The sequence below is a fragment of the Thermobia domestica genome, chromosome 17 (assembly GCF_964235325.1).
Source record: "Thermobia domestica chromosome 17, izTheDome1.hap1.1, whole genome shotgun sequence".
NCBI lineage: Eukaryota > Metazoa > Arthropoda > Insecta > Zygentoma > Lepismatidae > Thermobia > Thermobia domestica.
This window is the reverse complement of record NC_137470.1, coordinates 151,786,455-151,811,578: the sequence shown is the minus strand read 5'-3', so window position 1 is coordinate 151,811,578 and position 25,124 is coordinate 151,786,455. Positions and strand designations below refer to the sequence as shown.

Here is a 25,124-nt window from a genome sequence, read left to right as displayed (position 1 = left end):
TCAAAGGTCAAATATTTAAGCATGTGTGACCTATTCAGTTTTGTACCAAGCAGAGAGAAGTGAAGAATGAATAAATACGACTAGCTTACTTCGAGAAAGAAAGCAAAGATATACCATTTTAACTAGCTGAGAATTTTAAATCATCTTGTACTATTTAAACAAACGAGAGGATAAATTTGAATGACCTATTCAATTTTGAACCAACGAGAAATGCCATTTTATCTAGCTCAGACTTTTATACCATTTTGTACCACTCCAATAAACGAAGGAATAGAGTATTTAGTTTTATACCAACCAGAAAAAAAGAAGTGAACGTTAGGTGGATTATTTTCTTTTGTACCAACTAGAAAAGAGAAGAAGAGCTACTTTAACTAGCACATTATGTACTGTTTAAAGAAACGAAAATTGACTATTTTAACTAGCTCAGAATTTGTGTAAGAATGATTTCGATGTTCTACTTTTTATACCAACGAGAAAAATGAACTATTTAAATATACGAGAGAATAAATTTAAGTGACCTATTCAATTTTGTACCAATGAGAAATGCCATTTTAACTGGCTCAGAATTTGAGTTGTCTAAAAAGGCGAAGAAGGACTATTTTATATAATTTTACTACTCAAATAAGCAATGGAGTATTTAGTTTTGTACCACCGAGAAAAATAAAGAAATTGCACCATTTTGGAGTATTCAAATAAACAAAGAACTTATAATTTGTGTCAACTCAAAATCAATTAAACAAAGTAATGCATTTGAGTGAGCTATTTAATTTTGTATCAACCAGAGGAAAACCGAAGCTGAGGATAAGTTGAGTAGTCTAAGTTTTTGTACTCATTCGAAGAACCATTTTAAGTAGCTCAGCTTTTTCATACCTAATGTTGCCATGCATATAAGGAAAGGAATAATTAAATATGTGTGTCCTAACCATTTATATCAGGCTTAGATTTTTATGCCTTTTTTTGTAATATTTGTACCAAACAGAAAAAAGCTACGCAGATAAACAAAGAAATAAATTTGAAATAACAACAAAAAGCGAAGCTCAGCTTGATATACCATTTGAGTGACCTATTGAATTTTGTACCAACGAGAAATCTCATTTTCAGGTCATGTTTTACTATTTGAACAAACGAAGGGGATAAATTTCAGAAAGCGAACATGGACTCAGAATTTATATCATTTTGTAATACTCAAATTTGGATGGATTATTTAGTTTTGTACCAAGCAGAAAAAGGAAACAAAGGTATAAACTTGTACTGACCGGAAAAGCGAAGAAGTATCAGCATTCTATATTTTTTGCAATTTAAAAACGGGTGTCCTATTTCCTTTTATCCCAACGAGAAAAAAGCCGAGAAGGAGCGTTTTAAAGCAAGGAAATACCATTTAACTAACTAATAATTTTTGTGCTAACCAAAAAGCGAAGAAAGACCATTTTAACTAGCTCAGCATGTTGTAACTTTTTGTGCTATACATTTGAGTGGTCTACTAAATTTCTTGACCATGTTGTATTATTTAAACAAACAAAGGAATAAATTTGTACTAACCAGACTCAAAATTTTATATCATTTTGTAATACTCAAATGGACGAAGGAATAAATTTGTGTGGGTTAAGCAAAGAAGGTCAATTTGTACCTTTTTGTGCTATTAAAATAAACGAAGGGGTTAAATTTGAGTGACCCATTCTTTATTTTGTACCAAGTAGAAAAAATTGAAGAATGAATAAATTTTGTTTGCAATTAAAAAAAGCGGAGAAGGTATATTTTTAAATAGTTCAATATTTATGTACATTTTTTACTACTCAAAACCAGAGAAACAACAAAGAAAGACCTATTCTGCTACTCAAACAAACGAAGGAATAAGCTCAGAATTTCTATACCTTTTGTGCTATTCAAATAAACGAATGAACGAAGAAGGATAATTTCATATCCTTTCGTACTAATCAAATAAACGAAGGAATAAACCTATTCACTTTTATAGCCCCTTTTAGTTTTGTACCAACCACAAAAAAGGGAAGAAGGACCATTATAACAAGCTCAGTATTTTTATACCATTTTGTATTACTCTAATAAATTTGGGTGGTCTATTTCATTTTTGTAACAATCAGAAGAAAAATGAAGATGATACATTTTATACCTTTGTGAAGGATTAAAAAAAACGAGTGGTTCATTTAGTTCTGGTGCTACATTTTGTATATTTTTGTGTCATCCAGATTAGTTTATTTATTTCTTTTAAAGAAATCAATACATTACTCTCACTGATAATTCAGTTGCCTATATTTCAGTATTTTAACAGTCCATTTCTCTGTAACCCTTTCTTATTTCTCAACTTAACAAAGTATTTAGCCCTAATATGTTCGTCTATTCATACACAATCAAATGCATATGCTGCAGTATCTCAGTGTTCATTTACAGAATTAAATAATTGTTTATCTTTCTCTAAAAACATTTCTACTATTTTGTTGATATAATAATCACACTCTGTAATGTATTCATATACCAGATTAAATTTTTTCTCCAAAGTATAAGTGTTCTTAATATTACAACCTTTAAAATGCTTCTTTATATAAAGTTTATAGATTTTTTTCTCTCATTTCACGTTTAATTAAGATCGTCCACACCTTTTGCAATAATTCGTAATCATGCTGCAGCAAACAGTTGTGATCTTTTTCATTGTCATTATGTTTAGAACATGCTTCACATAATAATACTGAATTTGGTGTATACTCTTTAAATAATTGTATAACACATGTATGACTAATACTTTCACTAGTACACTCGCACTCATTAGCTTCCAGTTCAAAACAGGTAATATTTGAAACACTGTCATCATCACTTTCCGGGAGTATTTCATCATTATATCTATTATAGCGTCTAAAATAATACACTTCTTCTATTTCTTGTGTTGGATATATGATTCTCACTTTATCACGTAATTCATCTGGCAAATCGGGGTCGGATGGGTGAATTAACAGTATAGGTTTCTCGTTTTCACGCTGAATTTCTTTTTCTCTAGGTGAAACATAAACAATTTCCATGCTAGTCATTTTTCTGCTCTTCAGAAAAAAAAATCAAGTGTGACACATCTACTTATATTCCTACAATAAAAGCATTCTATGCATTCCCCGTGTTTAATAATATGTTTCAAGGCAATGCAAAATAATTCGTTAATATAACATCATGATATATGTTCTATTATTTTCCAAATATTGTCCATAAACTTATATTCCATTATAATAAAATACATAAATTCAAAAATATATATTGGTCTTTTGGACTTAATAAGTATCATATAATTTACCTTAGACGAGGAAAGAAAGTTTAAAAAATAATTCCATTAATCAAATATAATTGTATCGTTGAGCTATAGGCAGTACCTAAGGACCCTCACTATACTAGCAATACAAATGTTAGGTAACGCATTCGTAACGTTGCTTGTAAATATTCTTTGATGTGTAAAATTAGTTCTAAACAGTCTTGTATTGGATCCACTCATCAGTATAGTAGTTAAAGATAACTGCTTCCCATCTCGTAATACCCTGTAAACGTTTGTCTGAACAATGAAGAAAATCAATTAGATAGCTGTAAATTTTAATGGACGAATTACCTGTATTCTATCTAAGACACTCTACACCCACGGAATCATCTTTATTACAAATAGTGTCAATAGGCATGTTTTTCCACCCCAAAATTAAAATAGAAGTAATGAAATTTTTCTATTGGCACATTCTAGTACTTTTTAGTTATATCACCCAAATACTGTACACCTCTTGCCCATTTAATTTAGCCTTAAATCTGAGAAATTGGATCGTATAAATGTGTTCGCAGAATGGCGGTGTAATTGTTATCTTTACCTAATAACTCTCTTAGAGATCATTATTGCTAGTAGACTACAATAAACTGCACTACTACAGACTATTATAAGTACAGTGCAATACCGCTATTAATTGGAAATTCTTACACAATGTATCGTTCTTGTTATTGAAGTCTACTCCAACTAAGCATAAGGAGAAAGTAGTATTTTTGCCATAATGGATAATTCTATATGTATAGCTTTATTGTGAGAAAAACCATTTGTTATTCTTTTTCACCAAGTTTCCAAATACCGCGAGGTCCAACAGATAGGTATCAGGAGATACCGCAAAAAGCCCAGTTTTACCACATCGTGTAAAGCAACCAAGTAAATCTGCAATCTGGATACTTGGCCTGAACTCGCACACATGATTCCAAAACTTCAATAACTCATCCAAAGTGTCCTGCGTTAACCCATAGCGAAAGAAAGCTATCACCGTATAACTATTACCCTTAGTTTTCATGGCAAAAAAGGTAGCTGATTGGAAAAAAGAACTGTGTGCGGTTAAACGAGTAACCAACGACAAAAAGTCTATCTTAATATCTACCTGCGATAAATGCTTAACAAATTCTATCATATACCATTTGTTATAGCGACTATTAAACAAATATCTATCCATCAAATAATTGTCTACCACATCGTTATAGTGGGCATTGTGCTCAACAAAACGTGGCTGTATACCATTATCCAATCGAAAATATCTAACTGTAGACCTAGAATAAGCGGGGCGACCATTACGTTGTACCACAGGGAAATGAAAAACTTCGGCCATTGTGATGCACACAACCAAGTATGTGTTAAAGGTTTTAGTCGTTAATACAAAATAAAGAAGCCAACAAAACTAAATATTCTACACCTTCTCGGTGGTAATAAATAGTACAAAATACTTAAATTGATACAATGGTACAACACTAAATTCCCAGCTGGTACAAAATAAAATATTCCATTCAAATTTTTTTGCCCTTTACAAAACTAAATTCCGTACATATGCCACTCAAATTCATTTATTCTTCCTTTTGACCTCTAAAATAATAATAATAATGATTTAAAATTTAATTTTCCATTTTTTTCACTCTCTCCTTATCTCTACTTAATTAAAAACTATCGTTTCTACTAATACTGTATTTACCCATATGGAACTGTCTCAAAATTATCGGTTCGTTTTCTTTTACTAGATGTAGAGTTTACTGAATCGACACCCTACTAGTGGTTTCTAATGCTTGGTCCTCTTAAGTCTGCTCCAAATAAGCATAAGGAGAGAGTAGTATTTTTTGCCATAGTGGCTTAATCCGTATGTATTCGAAAATGAAAGTCGCAATAATGCCATATTGTTTTATTTTTTTACTATGTACTAATTGATCTACTCGCAGCAGGATTAGTTAAAATGAACCTCCTTCAAATTTGTTTCTTCGTTACAAAAGGCACATAAATTCTGAGCTAGTTAAAATTGATTGCTTTGTTTAATCGTGTAGCTCCTCTTTTCTGTTTGGTACAAATTCTATGTCTGTTAAAAATGGTTCTCGTTGGTACAAAAGGAAATAGGACAACCCCAATGAATGGCAGAAAAAAGTATAGAATGCTGATTCTGCAAACTGAATAGGTCACCCAAATTTATTCCTCCTTCGGTTTCTTTTTTGTCGCTGGTGCTCCATTTTGTTTGTTGGTACATAAGAAAATAGACCATTCAAATTTTATTCGTTCTTCACTTCTTTTTCTAATTTTGCTAGGTACAAAACTAAATATTCTACCCAAATTTATTCCTTCATTTATTTGATTAATGGCCTTTCCCTTTTTCCAGTTGGTACATAAGGAAATAATCCAATCAAATTTTTCTGGTTCGAACAAAACTAAACACTCCATCCAAATTTGAGTATTTCAAAATGAAATGAAATTCTGAGTTAATTAGAAAATAGTCCTTTTTGCTACAAAATTGGAAATCTCACTCAAGAGACCTTCGTTTGTTTAAATAGTACACTTCTGAGCCGGTTAAATTTATCCGATTGTTTGTTTATTTAAAATAGGACGTTATTTCTCATTAGCGCAAAATTGAATAGCTCAATCAAATTCACCCCTTCGTTTGTTTAAATATTAGAACATGGTCTAGAAGAAATGGTATTTCTCATTGGTACAATATTACTTCGTTTATTTAATTAGTCAAGAGGAGTTAAAACAGACCTTAGCACAAAACGGCACATAAATTCTGAGGTAGATGAAATGGCATTTCTCGTTGATAGAAAATTGAGTAGGTTCCCTCTGTTTCTTTAAATTCTCAGCTAGCTAAAATGGCATATCTTTGCTAAGTATTTTGACCTTTGACCTCGGTGGACATTATTTTGGGACATGTGGTACCTGATGACCAATTACTAGATTTGGAAACAGCACCTCAATATATGGCTCAGTTTTCGTGTTATTAGGTTTCAAGTATGTTGACCTTTGACCTCGATGGTCATTATTTTGGAACTTGTAGTAGTCGATGACCAGTTACTAGATTTGGAAACACCATCTCAATATGTGTCTCAGTTGTCGAGTTATTAGGTTTTAAGTATGTTGACCTTTGACCTCGATAGTCACTATTTTGGAACTTGTAGTAGTTGATGACCAGTCACTAGATTTGGAAACACCATCTCAATATGTGTCTCAGTTGTCGAGTTATTAGGTTTTAAGTATGTTAACCTTTGACCTCGATGGTCATTATTTTGGAGCATGTAGTACCTGATGACCAACTACTAAATGTGGAAACACGACCTCAATATGTGGATCCGTTTTCGAGTTATTAGGTTTTAAGTATATTGACCTTTGACCTCGATGGTCATTATTTTGGAGCATGTAGTACCTGATGACCAATTACTAGATTTGGAAACACCATCTCAATGTGTGGGTCCGTTTTCGAGTGATTAGGTTTTAAGTATGTTGACCTTTGACCTCGATGGTCATTATTTTGGAACTTGTAATACCTGGTGACCAACTACTAAATGTGGAAACACGACCTCAATATATGGTTCAGTTTTCGAGTGATTAGGTTTTAAGTATGTTGACCTTTGACCTCGATGGTCATTATTTTGGAACATGTAGTACCTGATGACCAATTACTAGATTTGGAAACATCATCTCAATATGTGGCTCCGTTTTCGAGTGATTAGGTGTTAAGTATGTTGACCTTTGACATCGATGGTCAATGTTTTGGATCTTGTGGTACCTGATGACCAATTACTAGATTTGGAAACAGCATCTCAATATGTGGCTCAGTTTCCGAGTTATTAGGTTTTAAGTAGGTTGACCTTTGACCTCGATGGTCAATGTTTTGGATCTTGTAGTACCTGATGACCAATTACTAAACGTGGAAACACCAGCTCAATATGTGGGCCTGTTTTCGAGTGATTAGGTTTTAAGTATGTTGACCTTTGACCTCGATGGTCATTATTTTGGAACTTGTAGTACCTGGTGACCAACTACTAAATGTGGAAACACGACCTCAATATGTGGCTCAGTTTCCGAGTTATTAGGTTTTAAGTAGGTTCACCTTTGACTTCGATGGTCAATGTTTTGGATCTTGTAGTACCTGATGACCAATTACCAGACTTGGAAACACCTTCTCAATGTGTGGGTCCGTTTTCGAGTGATTAGGTTTTAAGTATTGACCTTTGACCTCGATGGTCATTATTTTGGAACTTGTAGTACCTGGTGACCAACTACTAAATGTGGAAACACGACCTCAATATGTGGCTCCGTTTTCGAGTGATTAGGTTTTAAGTATGTTGACCTTTGACCTCGATGGTCATTATTTTGGAACATGTAGTACCTGATGACCAATTACTAGATTTGGAAACAGCATCTCAATATGTAGCTCCGTTTTCGTGTTATTAGGTTTTAAGTATGTTGACCTTTGACTTCGATGGTCATTATTTTGGAACTTGTAGTACCTGATGACCAATTACTAAACGTGGAAACACCAGCTCAATATGTGGGCCTGTTTTCGAGTGATTAGGTTTTAAGTGTGTTGACCTTTGACTTCGATGGTCATTATTTTGGAACTTGTAGTACCTGATGACCAATTACTAAACGTGGAAACACCATCTCAATATGTGGGTCTGTTTTCGAGTGATTAGGTTTTAAGTATGTTGACCTTTGACTTCGATGTTCATTATTTTGGAACTTGTAGTACCTGATGACCAATTACTAAATGTGGAAACACCACCTCAATATGTTGCTTCGTTTTTGAGTTATTAGGTTTTAAGGGTCATACAAACGACGTATCCCACATAAACTATAAGACCCTGGTAGAAATAAGTGTGGTATTCTTTACCAGCATGGTCGAGTCGGAAATGTAAATGTTTCTGCGCATGCGTGTTATTTTTACTAAATTGGATTTGGCATACGCAACCAAGCGTGAGTGTATACTATGTTATTTAGGGAATGAATAATAGGTCATAGTTTTTTACAGCCTACTTGTTGCACGTAGTCTGCTCCGGGAGAGTCGGAACAGGAATCGGAACAGTTTGCGTAATCGGCTCCTGAACCGGAACTGGCACTGCAACTGGAAAAGTTTGTTATGTGACTGTAATTTTTCTGCGCATGCGTGCAATGTGTAATTAATTGGAAATTTAATTTTACTGCGCATAAACATACAACTGTGTGTTTGTGTGTGTGTGTGTGTTGTTATTTTTTATTCTCTGCTCTATTATGTTGCTATAAAGCGCTCGTAAGAGAAAACGAGGGTGTTATGTATTATTTTATGTTTCTGCGCATAGACGTAGTCTGCTCCTAAACTGGAACAATCTGCGATCTGCTCTATTATGTTGCTATAAAGTGCTCGTAAAAGAGAACGGGGGTGTTATGTCTTATTTTATGTTTCTGCGCATAGCCGTAATCTGTCCCTTAACCGGAACAGTCTGCGGTCTGCTGTGTGTGTGTGTGTTCTGGTACCATTGATAAATAGAACGGCTGTTCTGCTCCGGCGGAATTGGAACAGTTTTGCGCATATGCGCAGTAGGTCAAAAAATTGGTCTCAAAATGGAGGACGAATACTCCCCCATTATTCTCTGCTATGTTTAAAAAGAGTGCTCATAAAAGGGAACGAGTGCACCCCTGCTATGTAATATGTGCTATGTTATGTGTTCGTAGTCTCTGTGTAATTTCTGCCATGTTAAAAGTGCTCATAAAAGGGAACGAGTCTCTGTGTAATATGAGCTATGTTAAATAGGTGGATGAAGAATGTGATATCTGCTCTGCTATGTGTTCGTAAAGTGCTCATAAAAGGGAACGAATCTTATGTGGCATGTGGCAGGTGCGGTGATCCGGCGTCGACCGATCTGCGCAGACCGTGCGCGTGGTCCGCCAATCGGCGTTAAGGGGGCGAGGTCTGACGCCAGCCAATCGGTGGGGGTCCGCTGCCAGCCAGTCAGCGCAGTAGATAGGCGGTCGTAAAAGAGCGTGACCAATCGCCGTTAAGGGGGCGTGACTGGCACCGACCAATCAGCGCCAAGGGGGCGTGACCGGCCAATCAGCGTCAAGGGGCGTGGCCTACACCGACCAATCAGCGTGAAGGGGCGTGGCCGGGGGCGTGGCCAGCCAATCAGCGTCAGGGGGCGTGGCCAAGGGGGCGGGGTCACGTGACCTGCGCCAGCCAATCAGCGTCCAGGGTTTGCGCATGCGCAGTAGGAAAAAAAAACTGCCCCAAGTGACCCCACCCTACTCAGCTGCGTTCTTGGTAAAAGTGCCATATCCAGTATTGTTGTTGAGGGTGGCAGTGAACTTGTCTTTCACCAAATCTGCTGTTGGTCCCTTTGCCGTTGACAACTTTGTTGTAACATCTTCTAAGGCTTTAAGACAGTCTTGCACACTGAGACCATTTTTCTCCAATCGCTCAAAGAATGACACCAAAAAAAAAATTGCAGAAATGTACACAATACCATCTTTTAATTTAATATCATTAAGGAATTACTGAACAACACTAATGCATGCTGCATCTTTAGTTTGAAATCCAGCAACTATTTCGAGAAGAATAGCCAGATTGACGCAGCAATATTGAATTGATTTAAGCCATGTTCCCCACCATGTCACCACCGGCTGTGGTGGCAAAGAAATATCCGGGACACCCTCTTTTAGGGACATCGTGATGGACATTTCAAGAAAATTTTCTTCATATTTGACACAAAGCGAATCGTTGGGGTATTTTGCTCCAATTTCTTCACATACTCTGTGGACTCCATGTGCCAGACAGGTAATGTGGATCATTATGGGATATAAAACTTTCAAAGTTTTCCCTGCTTTCACCGTATAAATAGCTGCATCCGTTACGGGTACGAGAAGAATGTCACGAGGAACGCCTTCTGGAAAAATCACCCGCATTGTGTTCTCAATACAGCCAGCGATTGTAGAATGGTTAACCTTCTCCAACTGCTGAACATGTACATGAAAAATTTCTCCAACCTGTTCTGATTTCAAAATACCAAGCACAACATTAGCTATATAAACATCCGCCATAGTCTGTCCTTTCTTCCACTAATAACCAGAAACTTTTATTTTGCACTTTCTGCCAGATGTTACACATAGTTTTACTATAGACATTTTCCACATACACCTTCCTAAGGGTGGATTCGTGAGATATTTCCATATCGCAGTATTTCTCAAAAACTCACGAAGATTAGGGTTTTCCAACTTCCACAGAGGGGTATTAAATGAATTAACGCTTTACACAGGTCCTTGGAGAAAGAGGATATTCGACTGCTCTGGAACGATGTCACATGTTGAAGTGGCGTTTGTGATTTCGCTTTCTACCTACACACATTTATTTACTGTATGCTTCGCCGTATCTAAATGTTGCAATACAGAAGATCTCTTCGAATATCCCACACTGGATTCAGATAATTTACAGAGCAAATCTTGTCATTTGTACAGAACACATCGCTCCAAAATTCTGCAACGTATGCTCTCAACTTCAACAAAACAGATTGCTTTACATGAGGCATTCTCAACACTTGCTTCGCTGCACGCCTGGCTAAAACTGCTGTTGATTTTGACTGACGTAAAAATAACTGCTTTTCAGCACAAATTGCTAACTTATTCGCTTATGTTACAAAGGAAAAAAATAAAGAAAAAATGTGATTGTGGTGGGCACGTTCAACAATGACCAGAGAGTTTTTTGTTTTTAACGATTTTTGGCACTATAAGTCAAGGCGGTATTATTTATCCCGTACTAAATTTTAACCTGAAACGCGGATTGCATTACTTTGGCAGAAGCCATATAAGCAAAAGAGTTCATCTGGACTAGATCCTACGTTAAATCTGTATGTCCACATTTCACATAGCCTCGTTGCTGAAAGAGACGATAAACTCAACAGAATCAATCAAAAGCTTAGCCCTTACGCATAATCAGTTCTGTTGGCCACTTCTGACACTATAAGCAATAACTACAATACTGACTTACTATGACTTTGACATTTCCTTAATTTTCTCACTAGATAGTCTAGGTAGATCTTTTCTTTATCGTTTTCGACAGTAAGAATAACTTGTGGCTGAGCTAATATTGCTGATACAAAGCTAGAAGATGCTTCGTTTGTAATTTCAGTCGATTTAAAGTTCGTTTTACAATAAAAATATACAGCAAATTTGCCAGTCGTATCTTATCTAAAGTGCTTGAAAATTACCCTTTCCTTCATAATAAAATACAACCGCAGTGTGCACTCTTCAACAGTGACGACGCTAAAGAAGTGTGGGGAGCAGTCGGGGCGAACGAAACCGCTGAGGGCGCTCGACCCCGACTGCTCCCCACACTTATTATAACGTACTGTAGGTCAAGTAATATAAAACTAATATCTTCGGCATACAATAAAAACGCTACTTTCTCCAAATGTCTGCCCCTCCGCTCTCCCAAAAGTTAAACCTGGAGTCATCACTGCTCACCAACGGTAACAAACGATTTATGAAGATGTTTATTTGTACTACATTAATTAGGTTCACATATAGTTTGTACAGTGGGTCCGCCATTTTTTCAAAGTTTCTGTGAACAGAGTCCAATGAATTTCATTGTTTGCTATTATCTTTTGTCAGCTAAAAGTCGACGTCAAATCAAGCATTTATTTTTGCAACAAATCGGAACAAGAACATTTTTGAAGGCAGATCTTTTTCCTGACCTTTTAATTCTTTTGTGGAAATACTCCCCTTCCTACCTAGGTAGACCCCCAACAGCGAAGGCAAGTGACTTTGTCAATATCCAAACTGTGTATTTTTTCTTTCTCTCTCTCTCGTTCGTATCAAACAACTGCAAATATATATCGGGTGTTCTAAAAATGGCACCCACTCACCACAGAGCACCATTCTACAGGTAAAAAATAAAACGAAAACGTTATATGATCGAATGCTGTTCGGAGTCTCCTTCAGCCGCTATGGGGAAACAAAATTTCACAATGTGGCAACATCGCATATTAACATGGAACCATTAGCATTGCTCTACAAATCCCTCAAATATTTACATTGATTCTTAAGGTAATAAGTTATGCTAGTGTCAAAGTCTATTGACTTTAACTGTCATCTGGCAAGAATCGATGTAATCATTTGATGAATTGCAGTGGAGGCTCGTGCTACTTGTACTTAGGAGGGCTGCATAAAATAAAACACTTACCTTATTTAAAAATTAATTCCATACGACGGTCCTTCCTTGTGGTAAACTTGTCGATAACTCTATTATTAAAGTTAGGGATCTTTTCAACCATTTCCTTTTCTATTGATAACATGGCAAGTGCTGTTAACCGTTCTTCTCCCATTGTATTTCTCAGAAAAGTTTTCACTCTTTTAAGGGTAGAAAAGCATCGCTCAGGTTCACTAGTAGTTCGGGGCAACGTTATGAATATTTTCAAAAGTTTTAGCACTTCAGAAAAAGTGGAAGCAAGACTATTGTTTATAATATACTGGAGGAAATTCACAGCACCACCAAGTTTCCTTAACTCTTCTCTTGCATAAACTACACTAAGTTCTGTATGAAGTTTATCTTTATCAATCACAGGAAAGAGTTCTGTACATTTATTGAAGATTTCTTCGGGAAAGGAAGCACTAAACTGATCAAAATTAGATTCCTGCAGAAGTGAAGATATGGATAAGTGGTCTGTAAAATGGAAGCGCAGGTTTACTTGGTTTGAAATAACATCACACACTTCTTTGGCTGCGGCTGTTCTTGATTGTGCGTTTGAAACAATTCTCCTTTTGTTTTGAATTTGCGTTTCGGTATCAATTAGTTCTACTGATTCCCTGATTTTGGGCCATTCCATCGTCACGGGCAGGACATTTACACGACATTTTTGATGCTTTAAAGTTGTATATTTCTAAAAGTACAACATAAATTCTGCTAATTGTATGATATATGAGCAGTACAGACTTACGAGTATATGTAGCTGATGTTTTCAGTATTTTTTTCTGTTTAGAGTAGAAAATATTAATTCCTAAATGTCTGTCACGGGTGGGGACAAAAAAGAGAAGTGACTTTCGACACACCAAATGAATGTTACAAAACACTGTGAATTCTTAGCTCAAAATGTTTTTATTTAAACGGAAATGTATAAATGATGAAATTTTAAAACAAACTTCACATAATAGAAATTTGCCAAATATTTATTTAATGAATAAACTAAACTTTACTGTGTCACGGGCAGGACACATTGTTGTCACGGGCAGGACACCGTGTGAATCAACACACAACATCTCAATAAGAATGATTTCAAAAATGAAATAAAATGGAAAATAAGTTAATTTCTGCTGTTCTGTTATAGCATTTTACATAAATAATTATATTTACTTCAGTTGAGGCTCGCTTTTACCACATAAAAATAATAATATGCCGTACACTTATTTCTCACCACCTACACTTTAGGAAATGGTTTTATTTGCCCATTTACACCCACCTTGTAGGGAAATTCGTACAAAACACTGTCTAACAGTATATAAAATAGGTTCTAGTATCCAGTGCCCGTGCCGTGGAAAATCAGCGCCCGGGGCGAGAGTATACAACGCGTCGCGACGGCGCCCCCGTAAATATGAGTGAGATCGACAGACCAGCCTCAAAGCGTTACTATGGTTGGCGCGATGCGTAAGAAAATTTTCAAAAATAAACTCTGCTTTTCGTTGATTTTGAGCACTTTTTAATACTTGTTTTCCTTCCATTATATATATATATATATATATATATATATATATATATATATATATATATATATATATATATGTATATAATATTATTTTTTCCTCCTGAATTTTGCACCCCCTTACTTTGACGCCCGGGGCCGTAACCACGCTCGCCTCCCTCCCCCCTTGGGGCACAGCACTGCTGGTATCAAAGGTATTATTTGATCGAAATGCACGTAAGACACATCTTCAACAGTCTTGAAAATTTTACCGCAATCGCTTACGGTCTTCATACGAATTTCCTTGACTTCTTCGTCCTCTTCTACTGGGCTTTGTGCGATAGTTGCATGTCTATGTTTTCTTTTTCTGTCCACTAGAGAAAAATTCCATCAACAAAAAGGTTTATTGTTATATATCTTCAACAGCTGGTCTAACACAAGCCTTGTTAACATGCACAAGCCTTGTAAGTCGTCCCTCAGGATACCTTCATGGCTTTTGGAGTCACCATTTTCAGAATCTGAATAAAAGTCTGTTAGAAATTGAAAGATTTTATACGGATGAAACTCTAATTTAAAAGTTCGACGAACTACCAAATTTTCACTGTCAAATTGCAGGAATAACTGTTTTGATTGGAGACATTCAATTGACAAGAGCATTTTCCCGTCTTTTATTCAAAACGTCTTTTTTTTTTTTTTTTTTTTCAATTTCTGCTGATGATAGTAGTAAAACAGATATATTTTGAAACGAAAAGTTTAAAGCTGCTACGAAATTAGCAGCACATTCTACAATTACTTTGTTTTGTTTCACAAAGTTCCATACTGGCCGTTTTGTACGTACTTCAATCCCATCTACTGCTCCCTTGAAACGAACAGAAAGGTGACACTAATGATAATATTTATATGACATTTATTTTAAGTTAAAACATCATACTGACAGTAATACATAATCCTCTATTTAAGTAAATAATGTTCATGCTTAGAAAACTTTATTTTAGTACACATGGAATAATTTTCTATCGTGAATAACCAATGTACACAAACTATCCCACGAGTGGCATGCCCACTGTCACGGGCAGGACAAGTTTTCAAATTGAAATAAATCGAAATATATTGTTAGCATTAGTCCAAAATTTGGTAAATGTGAAGTACACGTGAAAATTGTTACTTCTACTAAGTACGAACCACATTCACAAATTTAGTAATTCAGTACAATAACTTTTGGTAGTTTTCTGTCACGGGCAGGACACTCAAGTTGACGTTTATATCTTTAATGATATTATAACCAATTTTTATCCTGTAAACACTATTTCAACTGCAGCTTGTAGCAAAAAGAAGCATCTTGAATAGCTCGAAGTTACTTCAGCCAAACATGCGCAATATACCGTAAAATGTGGCCGATAACAAGAATAAAAATTTTCCTCCCAGCCGACATGTTACAAATTCACAACTCAGACTTAAAATTTTACGTGAATTCTAAGTGTAAATAAGTTTTTCTTTGTGAAAAAGTAAATTTCGTTCTATTTACTTCATATATACGTAAAAATGCATTGATTTTAACAGTTTTCGAAAATTTGGGTTCAGGCTCACTTTCGCGTGGAATGGCCCTTTTGTTAACTTCAGTAGTAAAGGCAGATAAATATGATTGGACTTTTGCTGCATCTATTTGACGACTCTGTAGTTGGTTATATAGAATATCAAGATGTGGCATAACTAAGCGAAAAAAAAAATTAGCCAGAAACAAAATTCTTCATTTTGAAGATAACCCAAGAAGGCAGACCCTTCATTTATTGTTGCGGTGCTTGAGGTCTCGGATTCTGACAAAACTTGGAAGCATTCTTTCAGTTCTTCCTGCTTTTCATACACTACATTAACAGTCCTAGATTTAAAATTCCATCTAATTGGTCCACCAGTGGGTATCCGCTTGGCAACACAGGAATCTAAAACAGCTGTTCTGTTATGAGAGTGAGAAAAAAAAGCCGGGATAGCAGAAAGATTAGAAAAGAATATTCTGGCTTTAGTGTTTTGTCTGTTGGCTCTTTCCATCACAAGATTCAATTGATGAGCAAAACAGTGCACAAAATAAGCATTAGGATATACCTCTCTCACTTTGGCCTGAACTCCATTTATAGCCCCACTAATTACAGCTGCGCTATCATAGCTTTGGCCAATAAGTTTACTTTCTTGTTTTAAGATTTGATTAATTTCAGAAAGTATGCATTCAGCAATGGAGTTGGCATTTTGGCTATTTGGATTAAAAAAAAAGCCCCAGAATCTTTCCACAGGAACACCTTCTGCAGTACAGTACCTTAAGATAATAACAAGCTGAAACATATATGCAATGTCAGTTGTTTCGTCAGCCATAAGAGAAACATATTCGGCAGCTTTAATTTCTTCTATTATATTTTCCCTGGTGACTTCTAGCATACATTGAAGTAACTCATTTTGAATACTTTTAGAAGTCCCTTTAAATGCTGATGTACTGTCAAGATGAAACTTCATTAAGGAATCTAGTTCAAGATGTATATTTAATCAACCCCATGAACACGCCTTGATTTTTCGATCTTTCACGCTCATCATGCCCCCTATACGCTAGTTCATGAAAACCACAAAATTTTACGCAGTTAACGATTTTTGAAAGTGTGTCCCTATTTTTCTGCACCTGACTATTATGACGTTCAATCGAGTCTTTATAGGCGTGACTTAAACAAGTCTGGACGTTCACAGAACCAAGTGTGGCTAGATTTAACATATTATTAACATGCTTCCTTCAAAATTTCATGTTTATGGCTTTTGTCGTGAAGTCTCTTCAAATCTGATACCCCTTTTTCAACCCACGCGATGTTCGCTGCGTCACCGTCAATCCCGAACAAAAGACCAGGGAAACAGAAAAGTGCGTTTCTTATTTCACGCCCACATATCCACTCATATTTGTTATATATTTCAGTATTGAAACACCTAGTATACTGTTTTTGACGACTTACAGCAGTTTGTGTTATGTCTAGTACAGGAGTCAGTCTCCCATGTGCTTTAATTTCACATTTTTCTGCCAATGTTAAACTACCAAATCGAATAGATTTTAAATATTCTACTGAATTATTCATTTTCCCTATACAAACGCAAGATGTGGAACCACAACAAAGCACGAAAAAATACACGCACGTCGTCACAGAACACCAATGCACTCACAAGAAGGCAAGGACGAAACAGACCACCCTTAAAGAACTGCAGGAATTCTAATTGTATAGTTTAATAGTTGTATAGTTTCACTTGTCTTTTGGGAACACTGATACAGAAGACAAAATTCACAAGTAACACCAAATCACTCGCACGACGCAACGCAAATACTCACGGAAAGAAATACCGCATTTTCAAAGAATTAATATAATCCACTATTGCACAGAATAAATCACTTGCCTACTAGAAACATCCCGCCAGTAGACAAACAACACAAGTATACTCAGCGTTGCTAATCAAAGAAAGTGAGATTATGCCACTCGCACCTAAAAATCAGAAACTGAAGATTTTATATAGGATTAGCCAGTGGAGATTTCCCTAGAGTTGGCAAGTCTGAATATACGCGCGCATCGTCAAACAAAGCAGACGGACTCAAATTGAGAAGAACGCGCTTGCGCAAACTGTCAAAACTCCGAAAGGACTGCAGGGAAAGCAGTCCACACGTTATCAGGAAAGACATGCTTAAAAGGGGAGGAAGTGGAATCACAACACCGTAAGAAAGGGCAGGAGATTGTACTGACAGTCCCAGGGAGTGAAGTGGAACAACAAATTTGCTAAAAGCAGGCGAAAAATTGAACAACAAAACGCGCGTTAAAAGAGCATACATATAAAAATTGATTAAGTCTCGGATCGGAAATATGGAATTACTTTGGGGGGGGCTGCAGTCCTGCAGCCTACCCTCACGGACCGCCGCTGATGAATTGGTAGATCTAATCTATGGTTCTTTATCTGCGACGTTGCCACAGAGTACAATTCGCATCTCCAGACAAGAACCCGAAAGGTATATATATATACCCAGACAGCATGTTTGCTTGCCGCAAGCTTGCCTGTCGATTTTATTTGGTTTTATTTCGCTTTCGCTTATACACAAAAGCTTATTTTTGTTTAGCGCAAGCTATAATGCAGACAACCCAAGCTTCGCTTGCGAGACGTTTTTCTTGAATTGAAGTAAAAAGCCAGCGCGCGTTCGATTTTCATTTGTTCTCAAACACCACGTGACGCTGACCTCTTAATGTTTGGCGCCTTGGTTGGTAGTGTTCGCGTTGTTAGCGTCTTTTTTGTATTCACGTTGATTAAAGGGAAAATAGTAGTCGTTCAATTTGGCACCTTCAGTATTGGAAGATATTAAAAACGAGGAGTTGCAAATAGAAGGAGGTAAGTCAGAATTTTTCCTTAGTAAAATATGAACTTCCTCATTTTATGCTTGCCATTTTATGTTGTCTGAATTTCGATTGCCGGTGTATGTTACTGTCGTGCATTAGTACAATAATATAAATGCAACATAAATATATCTATATTTAATGGCAAATATATAGCTATTGATAGATAGATAGATATAGTGCACTAGATGCACCACACAAATAATAATCATTCTTTGATATATATGAATTTATACAAATGCAAACTTACACTTCAATTAAAATTTGTTTGTTCAAATGCTTTATTTACCTTAACTATGAGTGTGTACACATGGCAAGGAAGGATTGATTGAATTAGAAGTATACTTATCTCCAAAGTCTGGGCTATATTTTTGGTTCAATGAATCAGAATGTTAATGAAATTTATCGTACATATTATGAATAATGGGGTCTACAGTAATCTTTTAAATAAAACATGTCTTGTATTTTTGGCTTACAATTTGCTTGTTAAAAATAAATAAATCCCTGAGACATTCTGCAGGCTTAATTTTCCTGTACATGCCCAAATATTTGCGTACAGATTGATAAGATGCGTGGAAGCTGATGTACCATAAAAAGTATTGTTTTGCGAAGAACACACACTAAGCTGTGATACATGACCAGTGCAAGCACACATTGCATCATTTCACGTCAGGACATAGCATAACTGGTGGGCCCGCAGGGGAGTATCCATAAGGAGAGGCGCGTTAGCAACATGGGTGCGCGTAAATGGATTAAATTTCGATACACCCGTGGATCACTTTATACGTTCATCTTAACGCATAGCAACAAGTGGAACTGGGTTTGAAGTATTTTGTAACAATGTGTCATTGCATACGACACATACAGTGCAAATGTGTTAACACGTGCGAAAATCTCTTGCCTACATTCACACTTTATGGGTGCATACTGGAATGCATCAAATTCAACTTTTAGCACAAAATCATATCTTACAGCCTTAGCATGTGTTTGGGACTCGCGGAAACTGGGTGCTATCCTATTGTACATAGACATAAATTTGTGGAAGAAATATGTTTTAATTTGAAGAGAGCATTTCGTTAGTAATCGGAAAAAGGAAGTACCTTATCCTTGACCAATATTTCATCTGAAAACCTTACTGAAATGTCCACTTGTGTTGGTTAACTACGAAGTACAGGAGAGACTCTCTGGAAAGCGCTATACTTCCGTCACCTGACTCATAAAATGGAATCCTCCAAAAGAGGTTTGTTAAATGGTTGTTAATATTTCGTGAAGGTAATAGTGCGTTCTTAAAGCAGAATAGTACGTGAATGTGTGACGGGTAGTGAAATTCCCCCTTCAGAAAGTCTTGTTATGGAAGTAAGGGTGCATTTGATGCTCATAAATGTTATTTCATCAATGTAATAGCAGAGCGATTTGAAGAGTGACCATAAAGTATGGTAGTATGTGAATGGTGAGGAAGTGATGTAACTCCCCCGTTATAAATGACTTTGTAAAATATTAAGAAAGCGTTTTCTTGTGTGTTTCAGAAAACAATATACCGGTATATATATTTAAAAAATCCTTACGCAATAGGGTACTACGGGAAACTATACTATCCTCTTTTATGGATGTGTACGGTAGTTCGGCATAGGTCGGCTTTCGGGGATCTAGAATTTTTTGGTAGAACTTATTACTATTTTCTTAAACACGCCTAATTTTTGTTAAGTTAGTTTAGCTTTCGCCAAAAATACTAGTAAATTAAATGTTTTATACAATATTGCCGAGCGAACGAAGGCATGTTAGAGGCCCGCAGGACACGTTGTTTTTGTCCATTATAACTAATTGCGTATACTTACCTGGAATATAAATTTATTTACGTTGTCTGCTAGGTTCGCAATCAAAGAGAAATGCTAGGCCCTTATGCTTCAGAAGTACTACTTTCAGTAAAGTATTTCTGAGGAAATACTGACTGTACAGGCAAGGGTGCCCATGTTGTGTTTTCCAAGGGGGGGGTCGGGCAAGTATAAGCAACGTTTCCAATTTTGCTGTAACTAATGTAAAAATTCTGTTGGGTTTTCGATATTCCCAAGTACAATTTGCTCTTAGAGTGGGCGAGCGCCCCACCTTGCCCACCCCTCTGATGGGCGCCCTTGTGTACAGGTAAGGTACTTACTTTTCTTTTGATCACTACTGTCTTAATAATGGCAGAGGACCGTTATGCGACATGGGTTTCCAACTCTGTCTGTGTTCTCCTATGTGATTTCATGTTTGATTAGCGGAAATTTTATAGATGTATTTCTCAAGAAATATCGAACTCACAGGTTCAGTGTCCAGATATTTGGGTTCCTTATGAAATGAGCTTTCCAAATTATATTATATATTTTGTTCCGTAAATTTTACAAATTCATGCACCCATAAATGTGAATGCAGCAATACTTGTGGTAGGTGGTTATTACAACCTAGCATTGCATTCAATTTTTGTCTGGGCAAGATTTGTATAAGGCAGGCGCGTTGGCAAAGGTGAGTATCCGTATAACCGAAAAATTGTTTCAACATTCAATACTAGTAGATCTGACTTCTTAGTATTATATTATATATAGTAGACAACACTAGTAGATATTATATATCAATAATAGTAGACAATATAGTAAAACAATAAAGGCCTGACTGCTGCAGGAAATATATGTTAGTCGAACTCTTTAGTATGGCACTAATCTCTCGTCAGAACGACTCTGCATAAGGCCTCAGGTGTCTCACGTGAATTGAAATGTAAGCGCCGTTGCCATTGTCTGTCCATGTAAATGCTTCCCGACATCTATCACCGTCTTCATTTTTGGTTTTCCATTATCTCATTGAGCCAATTCTTTCGTTAGTATAAAGAACAAATGCTAAACGTTTGAATTTGTAATGCTGTTTTCATTTAATCAAACGTCATTGATTAGAATCAATCGTCTATATGTTACATAAATTTATACGAAAACTTATCGTATATTCAATTTATAAAAACAAAAAAGAAGTTCTAGCTAACCTGACACTACGTATTGGCGACCAAGAATATTTCGGTGCCCCGTTGAACTTCTTTAAATGTGGTTTCAACAGTCAAATAATGCTGTACGAACTGTTATTTCATACTTCAGAAACATTATCACCTGAATGCTATTTTTAAAAGTTTGTCTTATGGCTATGCTCCAAGACTAGATGAGACTCTGGTGATAACACTTTTCGCTAGCACGTGAGCCTAGGTATACGGGATTCCGGGTTCCATTCCCAGCAGGAAAGCCTTAAAAATTTGAACGATTATGGTTGTTTGGATTCCACTTTAAACTATAGATCTCTGTCTTATTGCTGATGAAAAGAAACACTCAACTTAAATAACCAAACGGCGATTGTAATTAAGGGAATAGAGGATTAAGAAATGAGAATAATGTGTGAGCATAGGAAATTACTGAAAAATGCAAGTAGATCATGATTCTTCAGCGTGATTGTTCATTACACGAGACCCGCGTGACGAGAGTTATGATTGGACCAGAGACCTCACGCACCACAGATGACCGCTCTACCACTGAGCTATAGTGTCTCCCGGAATATTTAAATTTATTCGGACTATGCATTTCTTTTATGTTTGCTGCTCTTGCCATTGTTGAACAAGAACTTCACAGCTGTTATAGTTTTTACCTCTTCAGTGATCATAATTCAGCATAGGAGTAGCTTTCATTGCAAAATATTCAAGGGTATGTCCACTTTTGTTAATGATTATCACCAGCATAATAAAAGACGTACACCTTGTTCCAAAAAGGGTGAGTTGATTCTTTGTGGTTGTTTTGAACTGAAAATTCTCTAAATTCAACTTCGGGCTTCTTCAGACACAGTGATTTCAACTCGGAGGGAACCTTTTTATTTGACAAAAAGTCATTGTCATGCATATCCTAATAGGTAAAAGTGTAAATTATTTATATAATTATTCATGCTCTGAGGAATATATCCTTACAAATCAACAACTGTCCCTAGTGGGAATAGAACCTACGAACTTATGATTACATGCCACGCGTTCTACCACTGTGCTAATGTGAACACTTATATCGAGTTTCTTCTGAAGATCTAAAATCTCGAATACAATGTATTCAGATCCATCCGAATGCTGTTGTTTATCTTATTTGTCTTTGTCATTGCACTGTAGGTGCGAAAAGTACGTATATTAACTTTGTTTTGTTCCTTTGGATTTTTTTTTTTTTTTATATGAAAACTTAGGTGAGAAAACCAACATGTGCTCACATGTGTATATATAGTTTCGAATACTGTACCAGTACATATTTGAGTGAATATTACTTTTCTCTACACTTATTAACATTTTAACATGTCTTATTAGACTTACGTAGAAGAAGAAAAACACATAAGCACAACTTTTTGTTAATTGCGAAGGTTTCTTTCAGATTGAAATCTCAATTTTCGAAGACGATCAGAGTTGATCTTAGAGAACTTTCAGCTCAAAACAACAATAGAGAATAAGGCCACCGTTTTTGGAATAAGGTGTACATTTTTGAAGTTCACTGACTCAATGTCATTTGATTTTCTATTATGACGGTGAATTATTTAAACATATATTACGTAAATAGAATTCTTATGAAATTTCTCGTTTTTATCAAGTGGTATTTCTTTGTTTAATAGCTCAAGAATGTCATTCCGAAAGGCCTTCATGGATCTGACATGGCATGGAAAGACAAAACGCTTAAGGAATATGGAAACAAACGCTGATGCTTCCGCATCTACTTCGTTTGCAAGTTGTGACTTCCGACCATTGGAAATTAAAGATATAACGGATGAGGAGACAAGCATTGACTCTTCAGGGACAGTGTGTGGCCATCTTGAAGACATTAGTAGTTGTGATGAAACTGATTACGAATGTCTACATGTGGAAGATGCCAGCATCGGTAGTCATATCACTGATAACAGTAACCAGGATGATTGCAATGATGAAGTGCGAGAGGGATTTCCAGATAAGTTACGAAAATGGGCAGTAAGCTTCGGAATCAGCAATATTGCATTATCAGCATTGCTTCTCATTCTTCGGGGTCATGATTGCTTTTCAGATTAGCCGTCCGATTCTCGAAGTATTTTAAAAACTCCTTCGCGTATGGCTACACTGCCGGTACCTCCCGGCATGTACTCTCATATAGGAATTGCTGTTGGACTACAGTCTGTGCTAACAAAAGTCAAAGAGGCTTTCTCTTCAATTGAATTGATGATTGGGATCGACGGATTACCTTTGTTTAAGAGTAGTGCTGGTGAACTTTGGCCAATATTAGCTGCTGTTGTGAATATTAAATCAGTTACCTCAAAAGTCTTTCCTGTAGGAATATATTATGGAAAACAGAAACCGGAAAGCTGTGAACAATTCCTACGTGAGTTTGTGTCTGAGAGTATTAGTATTCTTACTAATGGATTAGTGGTGAATGGCAGAAAAGTGTTTGTGTTTATAAAAGGTTTCATTTGTGATGCGCCCGCAAAGGCTTTCATTTTAGGAATAAAAGGGCATACGGGCTACAATTCGTGTACAAAGTGTAAACAAGAAGGAATTTTTTATAATAACAGAGTAACCTTCCCAGAAATTACCTCTGTGCCCCGGACACACGAAGGATTTTTAAGAAAGGAAGATGAGGAATTCCATGTGACAGATACACCTTTAACGTCTGTTCCTTTAATTGATTTCATAAAGTCATTCCCACTGGATTACATGCACCTCGTTTGTCTAGGTTCATTTCGGACTTTATTGTACATCTGGGTATTTGGTCCAGTTCCTCTGAAACTTCATCACCGCCTTATAGACACCATATCAAATAAACTCGTTTCTCTTCAAGCCTCAATCCCGTTTGAGTTTTGTAGGAAACCGCGTAAATTAAACGAGATAAAATGGTGGAAAGCAACAGAATTCCGCCAGTTTTTACTTTATACAGGACCAATTGTGCTGAAGGATGTTTTACTCCCAGAATATGAATGCAGATACAATAACTTCATGACATTGCATATTGCCATGACAATTTTAGTGAGCCCAAAATATTGCTTAAAATACTTGAAATATGCAAAAGAACTCCTTGAACATTTTGTGCAAACTTTCAGATGTATATACGGTCAACAATTTCTGACTCACAACTTTCACAACTTGCTTCACCTCCATGAAACTGTTGAGGTATTTGGATCTTTGGATAACTGCAGTGCGTTTAAGTTTGAAAACTATCTTCAAAAACTGAAGAAACTTGTGCGAAAGGGAGAGAAACCACTACAGCAAGTAATAAAAAGATTAAGCGAGATAGATCAATGTGATAGTCACCCTGAAGAGGTAAAGTATTTTGAAACTACCTATAAGAAACAACATTTCTTAGGCCCAGTTATGGAAGGTTGTGATACATCTAAGCAATTTCAAGAATTAGAGTGTATGCGATATAAACTGACAACACAGTTTCCAAACTCCTGTTGTAGGTTGCGCGATGGAAAAGTGGTTGTGATCCTCAATTTTGTTTTTTCAAATGCAAGAAAAGCCATGTGCATAATCTGCAAAGAATTTAAAAATGTTACTAACGTTTATTCAGAACCATTCTGTCAGAGCAGTGCGTTAGGGGTGTGCGAAGTAAGCAACTTAGACGACACTTACCAGCTCCGAGAAGTGGATGATATTTGTGAGAAGGTAGTGCTACTTTCATATTCGGAGAGCAATTTTGCTTATCCATTGTTGCATGCCGACAAATAGGAGAAAAACTTACAGACTGCTTTTATGTTTTTCCTTTTATTTATTTATTTATT

At 36.3% G+C, this 25,124-nt stretch overlaps 2 protein-coding genes across 2 annotated transcripts; one reads left to right on the top strand and one right to left on the bottom strand.

The window, feature by feature from the left end:
* Positions 1-12,465: 12,465 nt before the first annotated feature.
* Positions 12,466-13,107, bottom strand: LOC145674213 (zinc finger MYM-type protein 1-like). The gene has a single exon (XM_081744049.1). The coding sequence runs from the start codon at positions 13,105-13,107 to the stop codon at positions 12,466-12,468; it is 642 nt and encodes a 213-aa protein (XP_081600175.1).
* Positions 13,108-17,583: 4,476 nt separating this feature from the next.
* Positions 17,584-25,071, top strand: LOC145674417 (uncharacterized). The gene is made up of 2 exons (XM_081744451.1): positions 17,584-18,345; positions 22,995-25,071. Exon 2 carries the CDS (start codon positions 23,461-23,463, stop codon positions 25,069-25,071), a length of 1,611 nt encoding a protein of 536 aa, XP_081600577.1. The 5' UTR covers positions 17,584-18,345; positions 22,995-23,460.
* Positions 25,072-25,124: the final 53 nt, after the last annotated feature.